The sequence below is a fragment of the Bufo bufo genome, chromosome 9 (assembly GCF_905171765.1).
Source record: "Bufo bufo chromosome 9, aBufBuf1.1, whole genome shotgun sequence".
NCBI lineage: Eukaryota > Metazoa > Chordata > Amphibia > Anura > Bufonidae > Bufo > Bufo bufo.
This window is the reverse complement of record NC_053397.1, coordinates 107,394,059-107,411,981: the sequence shown is the minus strand read 5'-3', so window position 1 is coordinate 107,411,981 and position 17,923 is coordinate 107,394,059. Positions and strand designations below refer to the sequence as shown.

Here is a 17,923-nt window from a genome sequence, read left to right as displayed (position 1 = left end):
CGTATTTTGGTGGAAAAACAAATTTTATTCGGCGTTCAGCGCTGTACTTATATGTGGCATAATCTTTACTGATGTATTTCGGTGCAAAAAAAAATTATATTCAGCGTTCAGCGCTGCAGTTCTATGTGGTAAAATCTTTAGTGACGTATTTCGGTGGAAAAACAAATCTTATTCAGCGCTGCAGTTATATGTGGTAAAATCTTTATTGAAGTATTTTCGGTTGTAAAACAAAATTTATTCTGCGGTCAGATGGGGTAAAATCTTTAGTGATGTATCTTGATGAACTTCGTGGCTTTCCGGGCTCAAAGCCAGGGCCGGCGCTTCCATTAAGGCCAAGTCCTAGGGGCCCCCGCCGGCCCGCAACTAAATATATTTTCGTGGGCCTTGTCCCCCGTGGCGACAAATGGGGGCAGCGGCGGCAGGGCACAGGGAGATGAGAGCTTCCATTCTGGAAGCGCTCATCTCCATAGTCATCTGTATCGCTGTTCTCAGGACAGCGATACAGATGGCTGTGCGGCAGGGGATGAAGAGGTATGTCCCTCCCCTGTTCCTCTGATAGGCTGCAGGCACTAGGCCGACAGCCTATCAGAGGCCGGTGCAGGCTATGTGATGACATCATCGCGCCGCCTGAGCCGTACAGCGCGGGACACAGGTCGGAAGAGGCCTGCATCGCATCGCTGACATGGAGGTAAGTATAAGTGCTTTTTTTTTTTGTGTGTGTGTGTGTTTTTTGTGTACAATACTGGCGGCTACTGATATGAAGGGGGTCTCTGGCTACTGGCACATTATAGGGGGGGGCTCTGGCTACAGGCACATGATAGGGGGGCCTATGGCTACTGGCATATGATAGGGGGGGCTCTGGCTACTGGCACATTATAGGGGGGGCTCTGGCTACTGGCACATGATAGGGGGGGGCTTTGGATACTGGCACATTATATGGGGGGCTATGGCTACTGGCACATAATAGGGGGGCCTATGGCTACTGGCACATTATAGTGGGGCTCTGGCTACCGGCACATTATAGGGGGGCTATGGCTACTGGCACATTAAACGGGGGGCTTATGGCTACTGGCACATTATAGGGGGGGCACTGGCTATTGGCACATTATAGGGGTGGCTCTGGCTACTGGCACATCATAGGGGTGGCTCTGGCTACTGGCACATTATAGGGGGGCTCTGGCTACTGGCACATGATGGGGGGGCTATGGCTACTGGCACATTATAGGGGGGGCTCTGGCTACTGGCACATTATAGGGGGGCTCTGGCTACTGGCACATGATATGGGGGGCTCTTTTTACTGGCACAAGATGGTGGGGGGGCTCTTATTACTGGCACATTATTGGGGGGCAACTATGGGGGCACTTGTTACTGGCACATTATTGGTGGGCACTATAGGGGCATCTACTGAGGCCACAAAGAAGGGGTATTTTATATGGGGGGCTCTGTACAGTAGCATTTTATACTGTGACACATTATGGTGGGTACTATGGGGAAGGGGGAGAGGAGTACTATGGGATCATCTACGGGGGCGCTAAGAAAGGGTATTTTATACTTGCAAATTATGGGGGACACTGAGGGCATCTACTGGGGCACTATATAGGGGTATTTTATACTGGCACATTATGGGGGGACTATTTGGAACATTAGCTCAACTGGGGGCATTACAAGGGGGTATTTTATAAGGAGAATTATTTCTACTGGGGGGGGGGCATTATGGTGGGCTTCATTACTCCCCCATGGTATGACCCCCTAGTAGCAGCACCAGCCTCTCCCTGCTCTGCTATCCCTCTGCCCCTTCTGCAAATCCTTATTATGAAATCTTTCTCATTAGGATAAAACACAACATCAACTCCGCCGAGCCCCCGGCCAAAGTGTTGAAGTGGCGTCCGAGATCCCCAAGGGCCAAGCCAAGTAACTGTAAGTTTTCATGTGAAATATGTTTGTTATACACATATAGCATACACTGTGCCACACAATATAGAGTTTCTTCTGTATGAACGTCCACAAATTAAATCTCCATAGTCAATACAGGACGTTAAAGTCAGCAAGTGTCGGGAGGGGTGGGGAGGCCCTTATTGTTTTTCGCCCAAGGGCCCCATTTCACCTAGAACCGGCCCTGCTCAAAGCTATCTTGACTCTTTGTCTTTGTCGTTGTTTGTAGCTACTAGAGGCCTGTTCATGCCAGGCAGGCTCCCCCAGAAGTATCTTGGTCGACTAATACTCGTTGTGCCACTGGCCTACTCCTGCTGCTGCCACCTTCAGGCTCGGTCATTAGGCCACTATGTGACCTCCTACTTAGGCTGCTGCCACCTCCAGAATCTGTCATTGTGCCACTCTGTCGCCTACTCATGCTGCTGCCACCTCCAGACTCGGTCATTGTGCCACTCTGTGGCCTCCTCCTGATGCTGCTGCTGCCACCTCCAGATTCTGTCATTGTGCCACTCTGTGGCCTACTCATGCTGCCACCTCCAGACTCGGTCATTGTGCCACTCTGTGGCCTGCTTATGCTGCTGCCACCTCCGGACTCAGTCATTGTGCCACTCAGTGGCCTACTCATGCTGCTGCTACCTCCAGACTCTGTCATTGTGCCACTCGGTGGCCTCCTCATACTGCTGCCATCTCCAGACTCGGTCATTGTGCCACTCAATGGCCTTCTCTCAATGCTGCTGCTACTGCCGCAACCTACAGACTCTGTCATTGTGCCACTTGGTGGCCTCCTCATGCTGCTTCCACCTCACCACTATGTCATAGGTCTACTCTGTGGACTTCTCGTGCTGTTCCCACCCTTCCCCACTTCATGACTGGTCCACTATTTTGGCTTTCGACCTGGCTAACATCATAGTTTATTTGACACTTCTTCTGATCATATTATGTATATTATATAAATGTTTGACCCATTTAGTACAATAATGACTTGGTTAGTACATGGTACTGTACTCCATAAATGTTTTCCTTACCATCTCCATCGTCATCTGTAGGCTTGCCCTTTTTCATGTTTGGTTCTTTGGAATTAGGCTTCTTTTTCCCTTTGTCTGATGGGTTTTCAGATGGATCTTTTCAGATAAACAGAAAACAAATAAGAACAGAACTCACCCCATTACATGAAGGTATTTAGCCTAATATTACATAATATTATATGTTATTGTGATCTAAATATTTGGATCTTTTCAGTACCAGAATAACTAGATACATATATAATTGCTGATGCAATATTAGGACTACCATGAATGTTTTTCTTACCATCACCATCTGTAGGTCTAGCCTTTTTCTTGTTCGGTACTCTGGAATTGGGTTTCTTTTTCTTTCTGTCTGATGGTGATGGGTTCTGAGAAGGATCTTTTACAGAAAAACAAGAAACAAATACCTGTTAAAACCAACACTGATCCCAAACACCAATGTATTTTTATATGAATGGTCTTTAGTTCTTCTGAATGTCTGAATCTTCTAAAAATCTATTTCCATAATCATGTAGTAATTGATTCTCATCAGTTTTATCAAATCAATCTATTATTTCCAATACTCTTGTATGTATATTTTTTGAAAAAGGCAAGTCAGTTGTTAACAGTGTGCTGTAATGTATTACATGGAAAACTGAACACAGTGTGATACTCATGGCTTGTTAGATACTAGAGATGAGCGAATCGAAGCTGATGAAGTGGAATTCATTACGAATTTTAGGAAAAATTAGATTCGCACCGAATGCGAATTTCCTCGCACTTCGTGGTAACGAATCGCATTTAGATTCTGCCATTCACCAGCGTACTTAGTGCAGGGAGAGATGTGTCTGCAGGTGCTAGGGACAGTGATAAAAAAAAATCGTCATTGTGCTGAAAAAAAAACATTTACAAGTGCAGTGAAAGATCATTCAAGGTGTAGGGAAAGGATAGGGAGGAATCATTTTACAGCATTTCTGTTGAACAGGGTTCAGTCGGGGAGGTGACAGCCTGGGTAATAGGAACAATACGATTACACCTTGCCTCACTGACTGGTGATCCAAATTGCCATTATACAGCTCTGTAATTCCAGCAAACCGTTCTTATTAGGGTGCAAGTGCTGTTTGATACAGGCATTAACAGCGTTTATTACAAGGAAATATTTCTAGGTTTTATTTGCCCTTGTGCGTTGCAGTAATATGTTCTAAAGCATTTTTTGGCTTGTATTAGGGGGAAAAAGGGCTTATTAGCTGTTGTGTGGTGAAGTGCGAAAATGACAGCCCTTTTTGTTGTGTATTAGTTGCAAAAGTTAAATATATTTGCCGCTCAGCGGTGCAGTTATCTGTTTTAAAGCCCTTTTTTGCGTGTAATAGTGGAAAAAGGAAAAATATCTTTGCCACTCAGCGGTGCAGTTATCTGTCTTAAAGTCCTTTTTTCTGAGTACTAGTGGAAAAAGAAAACATATATTTGCCGATCAGAGGTTCAGTTATTTGTTTTAAAGCCCTTTTTTGCATGTATTAGTGGAAAAAGGAAAAATAGCTTTGCCACCTAGCGGTGCTGTTATCTGTTTAAAGTCCTTTGCATGTATTAGTGGAAAAAGGAAAAATATCTTTGCAGCTCAGCGGTGCAGTGAGATATTTTACAGCCCAGTTTGCCATTTATTAGTGGCGAAATACAAATATATTCGCCGTTCATCTTTGCACTTATCTGTTGAAAAGCCTTTTGTGTAAAAATAGAATAAAATTTGGGCCTAATTGCCGGACTGCGGTGCAGTGAGATATTTTACAGCATAGTCTGCCGTGTATTACTTGTCAAATACAAATATATTTGCCGTTCATGGTTGTACATATCTGTTGAAAAACCTTTTGTGTAAAAATAGAAAAAAATTTGCGCCTAATTGCTGTTCAGCGGTGCAGTGAGATATTTTACAGCCCAGTTTGCCGTGTATTACTGGCAAAATACAAATATATTCGCCTTTCATCATTGCACTTATCTGTTGAAAAGCCTTTTGTGTAAAAATAGAAAAAAATTGGGCCTAATACCCGTTAAGTGGTGCAGTGTGATATTTTACAGCCCAGTTTGCTGTGTATTACTGGCGAAATACAAATATATTCGCCTTTCATCGTTGCACTTATTTGTTGGAAAGCCTTTTGTGTAAAAATATAAAAAAATTAGGGCCTAATTGCCGTTCAGCGGTGCAGTGAGATAATGTACAGCCTAGTTTGCCGTGTATTACTGGCGAAATACAAATATATTCACCTTTCATCGTTGCACTTATCTTTTGAAAAGCCTTTTGTGTAAAAATAGAAAAAAAATTGGGCCTAATTGCAGTTTAGCGGTGCAGTGATATATTCTGAATCCCTATTTGCTGTGTATTAGTGGCGAAATAAAAAATATTTGATCTAACATTTGGTTATTTGATCTAACAGTATGTCAGGCAGGGGAGTGGCAGAGGCCTAAATGTTTCTGGCGCAAGCAGAGGTCGCAGCAGAGTAAGGGGCCGTGGCAGCAGGGGTCACTTCGAGAGGCCTTAGCTCCCAGCTCCTCAGCTAGTGGTCGTGTTGTGACCATCAACCCAGCGGTTCTTGAATGGTTGATTTGATCTTCGACTTTGTCGCAAGTGACATCAGACACCCCCACCGAAGAGTCTGTGGGTTCGTCAGACACAACCCTTAGTTCTCATGGCCCGGGAGCAGGCCCTGTGCCCTCACCTGTCCTCAACCTGCCTTTGTCCTTTTCTGTTTCCTCACCGCGAGAAGTATTATATGCTATAGGCCCTGCTCCACTTTTCCGCGAGGAAGAACTACTAGAGGACAGTCAGCAGCTACTGCCCAGCCAAGATGTGGAGGAGACATCCACCGCTTCCTCCGCTAGGGGGGCAAGTAGTGATGAGAAGAGTGGCGTGGGAGCTGGTGTTGAGAGCGGTCAGGCTCTTGACCCAGAGGCGGTTGAGGAGGATATCAGTGAAGTGCAGACACTACTCAATGATGATGATGTAGCTGATTGCCCTTGGGAGCTGGGTGACAAAGGGGCTTCATCATCATCTGGAGAAGACGCTAGCAGCTTGCCCGTGAGCCAGCAAGTCGCTAGCGTGGCCGGGAGTCAGCAGGGTGGCAGCAGTGGGAGGTCGGGAGCCAAATGCACCCGTGGTAGACCACCTGCTTTGCGGGAGCCTACCTGCCCGGGAAGTAGCGGTGCAGGGGCTCAAGGAGGCAGCGGCAGTAGCAATCAGTCAGTGCGTAGTGTTGGGAGTAAAATCACCTACTCGGCGGTGTGGCAGTTTTTTTTTAAGCCGCCGGAGGAGGTGAACGTGGCCGTATGTAGAATCTGTGGGCAAAGTGTGAAGCGTGGCCAGGGTGCCACTGTTGGCACTACAGCCATGCGTCAACCTATGCAGCGTCGCCATAAAGTGGCCTGGGAGAACCATAGCTCTGATGTGGTGGTCCAGCTGCATCAGCAAGTGGCACGCACCCAGTTTCTGGCCGTCAAGGCTCCACCACCTCAGCCGAAAGGAGCTGTCTGTCTTTCCCATCATCTGCCAAACCTCCTCCTACTCCTCGTTACACATACCATCAGCAATCGATCACCTAAGCGATTGCCAAGAGACAACAGTATACATGCACTCATCCAATGGCGCAGAAGCTGAATGTGCTCTTGTCCAAGTTGCTGGTGCTGCAGTCCCTCCCTTTTCAGGTGGTGGACTATGCACCTTTCAGAGAACTGATGGCTTGTGCCGAGCCGAGTCCCAAGCTGTCATTTCTTTGCCAAAAAGGTAGTACCAGCCCTGCACAAATATGTAGAACAGAAGGTGGGCCAGTCCTTGAGCCTGTCAGTGTCTGTCAAAGTGCGCGGCAGCGCCTACGTCTGGAGCTGTAACTACGATCAGGGACAATACATGTCCTTTACAGAACACTGGATGAATGTGGTTCCTGCACAGCCACACCAGCAACTTGGCCAGGTGACGCCGCTTCCGCCTCCACGTTGCCACTCCGCTGGTTTGCGACAATGTCCACCTCTGCCTCCTCATCCTCCACCGTGTCCTCTGCCTCCACTGCAGGGACAATTCACAGGGGCCCTCCAGCATACTACATGTTCAGGGCACGGCGGTGTCACACTGTTCTGCACAAACAGGTGAGGAAATTCTCTGTGTCCTTCAGTAAGAAATCGAATACAGGCTTTCTCCGCGACAACTGAAAATTGGAACCATGGTAACCGACAACGGGAAGAACATTGTGTCGGCGCTGCGTCAAGGAGGGCTGAGCCATGCGCCTGCATGGCACACATGTTCAATCTGGTTGTCAAGCGGTTCCTGAAGTCTTCCACCCATCTGCAAGACATCCTAAAAATGGGCAGGAAACTTTGCATGCACTTTAGCCACTTGTACACAGCAAAGCACACCCTCTTTGAGCTGCAGCGGCAGAACGGCATCCTCCAACATAGGCTGATATGCGACGTTTCCACCCGTTGGAATTCCACCCTCCATATGTTGGACCGACTGAGAAAGGCCATTAACGATTTCCTGATGATTCAAGCGGACAGGAGTACTCTGCTGTGTAAATTCAATGTCAGCCAGTGGCAGCTCATGCGTGACACCTGACGTTTGCTCAGGCCCTTTGAGGAGGCCCCATTATTTTTCAGTCGCCAGGACAACAGGATGAACAATGTCATTCCACTGCTTCATGTCCTGGAACAGATGCTGGTTAATATGGCTGGTCATGGAACTGGAGACGTGGCACCTAGGTCTCACGGCCACATGAGCCCTGTGAGGGCTGAACTGGAGGAGGACGTTGTATCACCAGCAATGTGTAGTGAAATGGGTAGTTTTTCTACACCGGTGACAGGGGAGGAGGAGCAGGAGCAGCCAGAGGAGCTGCAGGGCGATGAGGAAGATGAGGCAGAAGACCCAGACACACCGTGGCAGTATGCAGTGGAGATGGAGGCAGGGAGTCCCTCCGAATCACTTGTGAAAATGGCCTACTTCATGCTCACTTGCTTGGGTAGTGACAGCCGAATTGTCACCATTCTGCAGAGGGACGACTTCTGGACCCTCGCTACTGGTCCAAAATGGGGGCCTTTTTTACACCCGCTGAAAGGGAGGAAAAACTACTATAGAGACATCCTATGTAGTCTGTTGGCCGCTGCCTATCTGTGCCATCATCCATTCTCTTGCAGGTGTCACGGCTGAGGATGGGGAAAACCCTCAGCCGTGCTCTGATCGAAGATGGTGGTCGCTGCTCGACCAGGAGGACAGATTTAGGGAGCAGGTCACCTCCTAATCGCATCCCTAATCTGACCCTGACTCCTAGCTGCATGAGCCGACCTTGATGGTAGGAGGGCTCATGCTCCGGAACCTTATAGTCCCTGCTAGCCCTCAGGACGGCCCTCAACTAGGAGCAGGGTGAGACGACCTGTTCCTTCTGGACACGGAGGAACAGGAGTCTCACTGGCCAAGCTGCAGGGAAAAGGGGAACACAAACAGTCCTATGGATATGGCAGGTGAACTGAACTAGTTCCACCTACCTGCCACAGCCTTGCTGACTGGATCCCTGTGAGGGCATGCTGATGTCCACACAACATTCAATGAACCCAGCAAACACACATCCACACACAGGAACCCAGATCCATAGCTGCACCAAATAACAAAAGGAAAATATCAACTGAACATCACATAGACATAAACTTATGACCACAAGGGTGGCCCTCACTGGCAGATCCTATATGTGACCAGGAGAGTGCCTCCAGCTTACTACAAGGCTGGAGTACCCCTCAGACATCAGCTCTTAACTGAGGCTATATAGGCCCAAGTAGTCACACCCACACAGACACACCCAGTGTTCAGACACACAGGGAAGGGAGTTAACCCTTCCAACACCAGGGAGTGTAGTGGAACCACATAAAGGGGAATACACACACACTCTCACTGCAGCTGTTACCGTTGACAACGACATGCGTGACAAACGTGTCCTGGGAGCCGGCCAAAAGGCCGAGACACTGCCACCACATGTACAAACACCAAACGTTTCCACGGGCAGCCACAGACGAAGGGAAACTGTCAGAGTGCATACAAAACATAAAACACAGTGCACACCAGACATTTAGAAGACACACCTAACAGACAGGTTGCCAGGTGCGACCGCATGCACATTGCAGCAAGCTGCCTAGCATCAGCTCAGGCTGCTATACTGCAACAATACAAAACAACTTGTTGCTCGCGGCAACCACAAGTGAGGCAACACACTAGCGGCCCTCACCTGTGGTTGAACACCCAAACCAAACCGCAGGCAACAGCATGTGGTAAAGAGTCACGACCATGACCATGGCCGTGACAGCAGGTCTGACCGGGGGGGGGGCCTCTGCGCTCACGTTCCACTGCTAACGCTGCTGGGGTGGGGTGGCAGGAGCAGTACCAGCTTCATCAGCAGTAGCCTGAGTCTAGAGTCGCTGATGAGCAGCTTTCTTCACCCGCATAGTGAAGAAACTACTTATCAGCAGCTAGACATAGAGCAGAACCTGAACCAGCAGGTGGTAGCATAGTTGGAGTGCACCCTGCCAGCCGACCTTGAAGATCTGCTGGACTACTGGGCAGCCAAATTGGATTTGTAGCCGCAACTGGCCAAGTTTGCCCTCGAAAAGCTGTCCTACCCGGCCAGTAGTGTGTCATCAGAGCGCGTGTTTAGTGCGGCGGGGGCCATAGTTACCCCAAGAAGAACTCGCCTGTCCACCCAAAATGTGGAGAGACTGACCTTTGTCAAGATGAATCAGGCGTGGATCAGCCAGGATTTTCACCCACCAATTTCTGATGCATCAGACTAGATCATCCATGGTGCCACACCAACACTTTGACAAAAGAGACCGGTTTCTTCTGGCTACCTGACTCAGCTACTATTCTGATTCTGTCACCCACCTGATGCCACACATTTGATGCCAAGTGCTCCTTCTTTCACCCACCATCTTCAGCGGGTACTGGTATTGCCACCCACCTCCACACTATGTCACCTTGCTACTTTGTGGCCTCCTGATGCTGCTGCCACCTCCACCTTTTTTTCTATGGATCAGAGGAAGGGCAAAATAATCACACGTCAACACAAACTTACTGCTGACACCCTCTTCACTCTGTCGGGAGACTCTACTTGTATAAGCGTTTAATAGAACAGGTTCTGCAGACATCTATGTGGAATCACCTGACGACAGTGTAAAAGGAGTGCGCTTCTTCTTGGCGCTAACATCGACCTGTAAGGCTGAGTTCATACTTAAGTTATTTGGTCAGTTTTGGCCCTGTGACTGCCCTAATAAGTGAAGTGTGCAGTGATTCTATGTGCGACGCCTGTTATCTACATGTCATACGGAATCACAGTATTAGTTCACAACCAAAGCAGACTCCCTATGCGTGTTACTGCAAGGCACAGTGTTCTACACCACTATAAAGGCTCTCTGCAGCCAGGAAGTAGCCATGTTTAACATAATTCACCGCAAATTTATTTGGTTTGAACCTAATTTTTCCCCAAAAATTTGGTGAACTGGTGAATCAAATTTTTGAAAAATTCGCTCATCTCTATTAGCTACCAAAGAATCAGGATATTCAAGAACAAAATGCTCTTGAAGATCATATAAGCCTAAAATAACAAGCAAAATCTGTTTGTCTTTATGTATATATATAACAAGTAGCAGAATATATACTGCATAGGTTTATTTTCCCTATGGTAGCACCACATTATTCACCATCTGCGTCATCCTCTGGTTTCTTTGGCTTCTTCTTTGAATTTGTAGGTGAACGCTTTTTTGTGGCCCTTTTATTAGACTGAGATGTGTTCTCTTCAGTATTGGCTATAGAAACAACAAAGTGAACGTCATTTTTCAGTACAGTAGAACTCTGCTCGTAACAATTCTCAGTCTACAGTATTTTTTATAATATATATACAGTATATATTCAAGAAAAATGGCGGCACTGGCCTAAATGAAAAAAATAGGGTGCACGTTCCAGGGGAATGGACTTCTTACCCCAACCAATGGATCCAGAAAATGGACAGCACTCCAGTAAGATGAAAGCAAAAAATACCTTTTATTCACCCATGCGGTGCAAAGTTTCGGCTCCAAAAATGAGCCTTTCTCAAGCATATATACAGTATATATATATATATATATATATATATATATATATACAGTACAGACCAAAAGTTTGGACACACCTTCTCATTCAAAGAGTTTTCTTTATTTTCATGACTATGAAGGCATCAAAACTATGAATTAACACATGTGGAATTATATACATAACAAACAAGTGTGAAACAACTGAAAATATGTCATATTCTAGGTTCTTCAAAGTAGCCACCTTTTGCTTTGATTACTGCTTTGCACACTCTTGGCATTCTCTTGATGAGCTTCAAGATGTAGTCCCCTGAAATGGTTTTCACTTCACAGGTGGTTTTCTCTTCACTTCACACTTGTTTGTTATGTATATAATTCCACATGTGTTAATTCATAGTTTTGATGCCTTCAGTGTGAATCTACAATTTTCATAGTCATGAAAATAAAGAAAACTCTTTGAATGAGAAGGTGTGTCCAAACTTTTGGTCTGTACTGTATATATATGTATCCAAAGACGAGGCAGCACTCCAGTAAATGAAGTGAAGAAAAGTGGACCCTTTATTGACCCCTCTGCAACATTTCAACCTCTCAATGCAGTCTGGACTAGTGCTGCTGTTTGATTTTTTTGTTTTATATACATATATATATATATATATATATATATATGTTTTGTTGTAAAGCTGTCTCTATACAAACTTAATACACATGACTGAACAACCCACTATTTACCACCCATATATGTGATCGATTAATTGACTAGCTTATAAATAGTAAACTTAAATATATCCTGAATATGCACAGAGAGGATTTAACTAGCTGGATTGAGATACATTGTATAATGAAATACTGCAATACTGAAAATAACAGCAATCATGTCATTATATGTTTATTACCAATTATATTTATTATTCCTTTTAAACTTCTATTGCTTAAAGATAACTAAACTTTTGAATAACTTTTTGTTAAAATGTAACTAATCTTACAACATTTTGTAATATACTTTATTAATGGATTTAGTATTTTTAATAGATCCCCCCTCCCCCTAAAGCGCACCTTTCCCTGTGCACTTAAATTTGACTTTTCTGTACACTGCTGACTTGTCACCCTGTACCCATGTGCTATGTCAGGATTAGCTGAGCGATTAGGGCTCCTGCCTGTGCCTGCTTCACTAAGCTAAAAGCTTACATGTAGGACTCTTAGCTTAGTGGAGCAGGCAGAAGCAGGAGCCCGCTCCGCTTAGCTAATCCTGGCATAGTACATGGTTACTCATGTGTAGGGCTGAAATGATTAATCGATTAAATCGAGTAACTCGACACAAAAGAATCCTTGAAATTTGCATCAAGGGTTCGTTTGTGTCATTTGACCATGGAGCGGAGTGAAGCGCTTACTATTACTCATGCTCTGTGGTCACCCGCTGGCATATGTCAGTGTCATTCATAGTACTGCAAGGCTGATAATATCCACTGTTGTTTCCAGACTGTGTTTCCTATAGCTTTCACTTGAAGCTTCTTCTAACCCACCAGCTACTGCAGCGTCTCTCACATGACAGCATATACCACACTCGTCAGTCAGCACATTCCCAGTTATCGTCCATTACTTTGCCGGGAAATGTATCTTGGTATATGTAGTTACAGTGTCTGCCAGTAGCGCTTGCATCTTACTCGGAAAGACTACATTGTCCCTAATACAAAGTTTACAGAGCCGTGAGAGTTCTGTGATTGATCGCTGCTCTGTAGAGGCTGTGCGGACGCGCGTTAGTTGTATGTGAGCGCTGCTGTACAAAGCAACTCCAGTATAGTCACTACCCAGATAATACAGCGTGGTCTATGCCTAGTACACAGATATACAGGGCTGCTGTCTGTGAGGAACTACCTAACTACTGTGTTGGAAAGTGTTACTGTTCATTATAAGAGGTGTTTTGCATCATAATTATTTTAAAGAGGCAGTAGACTTTGTGTCTAGCCTGATGGCACTCGGGAAGGGGGGCAGCTGATGGCACTGCGGGGGCAGCTGATGGCACTAGGGGAGCAGCTGATGGCATGGGGAGGCTGAAGGCAGGGGGATCTGATTGCAGTGGGAGGGATGATGAGTTTTTATTTAAGGAAAGCATTCTTTTAATAGTTTTTTTCTTATTAGAGTACTCGATTAATTGTTGGATTAATCAATAGAATACTTGATTAAAAAAATAATGGAGAGCTGCAGCCCTACCCATGTACTATGCCAGCAGTTAGTAAACCTCTGGAGGGCACAGGCAGGAGCAGCATTATGCGCTCCTACCTGTAGTCCATGCACTGCGGCCCCATTGAGAAAATATGTACTCCGTACACCGCTGATAAGTCAGCGGTGTACTGAAAAGTAAATTTTAAGTGCACAGGAAAGGTGCACTTTAATAATAAAGTATATTACAAAATGTGTTATTAAGACATTAGGGACATTTTAACAAATATTTATTCAAGAGTTTAGTTACTATTTAAATACTCGGGTTAGTCTAAAAGCAGTTTTATAATAAACAAAGTTCATGACATATGAATAACAGGTCTCTAAATGGGCCCTGGTGAAGACCCTCGGGATATACCCTGAAACAAACAATGCCGGTCGAATGGCCGGAAATTCCCTGTAGGGGTCCTACCTATACTTATAAGATGTAACACTTTATTAATATCATTAAAACCAAAACCTATACTAATAAGGTTAAAACTATCAGGCTATGTTTGGGAAAGGTTGGCGATGCACTATTGTAAATTGCAGAGCTTTATTAAAGGAATTACTCCTGTGGTATTTTCACAGGGGTGAATAATAGTATTGTGGAATGATCCACAGTATTGGTGGTATCAGTGTTTGTATACTGTGGCACTGGATGTCCCTATATGTGTACTTATGAAAGGAGCTACTCCTCCCTGCTAAACTGTCACCACAATGTTCACACACCTCTGCAGAACCTATGGCAGTCCATGGAACTTATTTGTCTCAATTATTTCTTAACATCTTTTCATCCTACTCTGATATCTGCTCTTTCTCATCTGCAACCTTTATTTTTTCAGATTTAAATAATCAAAAATAGAAAGTGAAGCAGTTTGGCAAATAGTCTCTTGATTAAAATGATCCTACCAGATAGCATTGTGATGCAAGACATACAGAACAAGCTATCCCATATTGCTGAGAGCTGTGTCGGGAGCCATACTACAGTATAGTGAAAGAGACACAAAATAATTGGCCATGCACTAAGTATTAACTAAGCTGTCTTTCTTCCACAGATTAGAAGGAAGGGTACATTTTATATAAAGTCATGAGAAACCATTTTAAAAGGCACTGCAGCAATTTCTATATAGAGCAGCATGGGCAATTATTAAAAAAATAATGTTGATGCTCTTGTGTATACCGGTTTTAATTTAAGTGCAGTTTAAAGGTTATATGGCATCTTGATTCTTTCTTCCCCTGAGATATGCTTCTCCTCATCCTACATTTTCCATCTTGCCTCTTATCTTGGATTTTCATCATTAAAGGTGTACACCCATCTCGGACATTGGGGCATACTGCTAGGATATGCCTTCAAAGTCTAATAGGCACGGGTCCCTCCTCTGGGACCTGCACCTATACTTAGAAGGGAGCATGAGCGGTCTCCCTCCCTTCATTTCTATGGGACTGCAAAAAATAGCCGAGCGCTGACCCAGCTAAAGTATTTTTATGCTACAAGTACTGCTAGTTATTTTAAAACAGCTATTAGCTTTCAGGATTTTTGCTTTAGAAATTATTTATCGGATAACCCATTCAAAAATGTATAATATGCAGGCTTACCTCTGTTAACATCTGTGCGCTCTTCTATATCTTCTTCGACTTCAAGAGAGCTTGATTTTGATTTTCTGGGTTTCTTTTTCTCTTTAGGGTTAGGTTCTGGTGATGACAGCAAATATGTAGCTTAGAATAGTATATATGTTTAGTATATATAATTGTTAGGTAATTAGATATGTAATGCAGTTTATTTATCTGAATGAAACCCATATCCTAAATGACTGCTTTGATTAAGTTCTATTGGAACTAATTTTTCTTACAAGGATGTGCTTGCAGTTGCTTTGAAAGTAACCAGCTTGCACATTCATTAATTGGGTACAATCTCAAACAATACATACTACATAGGCATTAGAAACTAAGCCACTAGTGACTGCCCATACATGTTTTTATGGTGGCCACTAATAGACTTTAAACCTGCACCATAGCCTTTTTACAGCAGTTAAGCTTTAGCAACCACAAGCATCTAAATCAGGCATGTCCAAACTGCGGCCCTCCAGCTGTTGCAAAACTACAACTTCCAGCATGCCTGAATAGCTTACAGATATTAGGGCATGCTGGGAGTTGTAGTTTTGCAATAGCTGGAGGGCCGCAGTTTGGACATGCCTGATCTAAATGGTTTCTGAGGGAGGGAGATTTGTCTGTCACCCAGTACCTTGCAAATGCGGTCGTCGGGGGGGCGATGCCTTTACATGGCAACCAAGGGGTTTATTGAAGGCTGAGATGTTAAATGGTAAAAGTAAAAATTTAAGTTTTATTAAGAAAGTCCCCAAGTAAAAATAGAAAAATCTAACTTTTCCCTTAAAGTTAAAAAATGAAAAAAAAGGAAAAAAATTGGATTGCCTCCACATATTTGGTATCACTGCATCTGTAACTAACTGAAGTATACAATGATAATGTAATTTATCCCACATGGTGACTGCTATAAAACAATACATCACATGAAGAATAGAATAAAAAGCAATGAAAATGCCTTATGTGCCCCAAAATAGTGCCAATAAAGACAAGTCATCCAAAATCTGGCGCCTGCGCCGTACCTGTCTTCAGTCGGCGCAGGCGCACTGAGGAGAGGACACTCGCTCGGCCGCTCCATCCTCAATGCGCCTGCGCCGATGACGTCACATCTACACCCGGCGCAGGCGCACTGAGGAAGGAGCGGCCGAGCGAGCGTCCTCCCCTCAGTGCGCCTGCACCGACTGAAGACAGGTACAGCGCAGGAGCCAGATTTTGAATGCAGACAGGGCCAGCCAGAGAACAAGCGCGTTCGCTGGCCCTGTCAATCAACATGAGAGGGCGTTTTTTTTAAAGGAGGATGCGGCTGCTACCAGCAAGTAGCCGCCCTACTGAACCAAAATGATTAATAACATTATGTATTGATATATCGCAGTATAGGGATTATAAGTAGCCCAAAAAAAAAAAAAAGGACTTTAGTGGGGTGACAGAAGCCCTTTAATCATTGAGTTATATGTACCACAAAATGGTGCCATTAAATCTACAGCTTGTGCCACAAACTCAGACCCTCATACATGAAACTAAAAAAGTTATAGCTCTTGCAATGCGATGCTTCTTCCCTAAGAGGTTAATGTGCTTGCACAGCACTTTATAATATACAGTTAGATTGGTACAGAACCCCTTGCTCTCCATAAGGCATAGAGGGACTTGATATGTCACTGTGTAGCTAAAATGTAATAATAATAATAGTATAGTAATGATCTAGGGGAGCTCAACTTTTCTCTTGCAGTCAGTTGGCATAATCATCCATATTATCCTGCACAGTTACTGCTATTTTTCACATTTTCATTCATCAGGATTACCATTAGGTGGCTTTCCTGTAGCCTCAGGATCATCACCTTCATTTTCTTTTGGAGTTTTGGGTTTTCTTGGGTTATCATCATCATTGTCAGGAGCTCCTTGATTTGGCTCTGAAAATACATTGATGTTGAGCAGGCAATTATCAGGAAGGACCCTTTCTTTTTTTGATAACTGCCTGCTTGTCGCCACTGTATGGGAAAAAGCGAGGCTACTGCCATGGCTTGTCCTCATACAGAATCATTGGTTCTGGGCAGCAGATCTGATTTAATGTGCTGCATCAACCATTAATTCACCCGATGAACAAGCGTTTGCTCGTTCATTGGGTGATTAGCAGCACATTTACACAGGCCTATTATCAGGAACAATCGTTTACAGTAATGTTCATTCCCGATAAACAGCCGAACAATTGTGCGGTGTGAATGACAATCAGGGCTGGTGCAAGGATTTTTGCCACCCTAGGCAAAAGCTAATTTTGCCGCCCCTTTGACTCCACTCATTGACCACGCCTTTTGACCCTCCCACAGACCCCCCATCAGACCTCAGATCATCCCAAAAAAAAACACTCAGCCCCCTTCAGACCTCAGATAAGCCCAAAGACCCCCCCACTTAGCCCCCAATGCCCCCCATCAGAACTTAAATCATCACGGCATGCAGAACTAACTACATACTACAATACTTACCTAGAACGCTGCGGCTCCTCTTCTTCGCGCTCCAGTCTTCCCGCCGGCGCTGCACTGTCACCTGACAGCGTGCAGCGTCATATCATAGTGTGCGTGCTGGGACAGTGTAAGTTTAAAGGGGCGGCCGCCGCTAGGGAGCTGGGACAGTGTAAGTTTAAAGGGGCGGGGCTGGCTGCGCAGGCGTGCGTTTTGGGTCCGGACCGGGATCACCCCATCAGACATGTCACCCGGTGCGTCCCAAACCCACCGCACCCCCCTTGCAACTCCACTGCTAGTAGCAGTCTGCTACTGTGACTTCTATTGCGGCCAGACTCCAGGGCGCCCCAGCAAGAGTGCACTCTACGCGGTGGCCTACTCTGCTTATGGGTGGCGCCGGCCCTGATGACAATACTGCCTTTGTACCAAACGAGCTCGGTATTTACTTCTGCTATGCAGCTGTAGATTCTCATTGACTTGCACAATGTGAAAGGCCACTGGAACTGAAGAGCCCTCTAACAGACTCACAGAAGTTGAATGTGATTTTATTTGACTCCATGAAGCTTGTGGTATCAGCAGTAAGTCTTTTCAGCCAGTCTATTCAGTCTGTATTTTGCCAGATGTGTTTCGTAGCTCCTTCCCCAGTGGCAA

The 17,923-nt window shown here is 45.1% G+C and overlaps 1 protein-coding gene across 1 annotated transcript in view; it reads right to left on the bottom strand.

Annotated features, from left to right (window-relative positions):
• PRG4 (proteoglycan 4) overlaps positions 1–17,923 on the bottom strand; it is a 181,890-nt gene that overhangs the window by 38,264 nt on the left and 125,703 nt on the right. The window contains exons 16-20 of the mRNA XM_040408297.1: positions 16,619–16,726; positions 14,814–14,909; positions 10,653–10,757; positions 3,241–3,336; positions 2,958–3,053 (exon numbers count right to left, since the gene is read on the bottom strand). Of these exons, the coding sequence (XP_040264231.1) occupies positions 2,958–3,053; positions 3,241–3,336; positions 10,653–10,757; positions 14,814–14,909; positions 16,619–16,726 (501 nt within the window). The remainder of the gene's footprint in view (positions 1–2,957; positions 3,054–3,240; positions 3,337–10,652; positions 10,758–14,813; positions 14,910–16,618; positions 16,727–17,923) is intronic.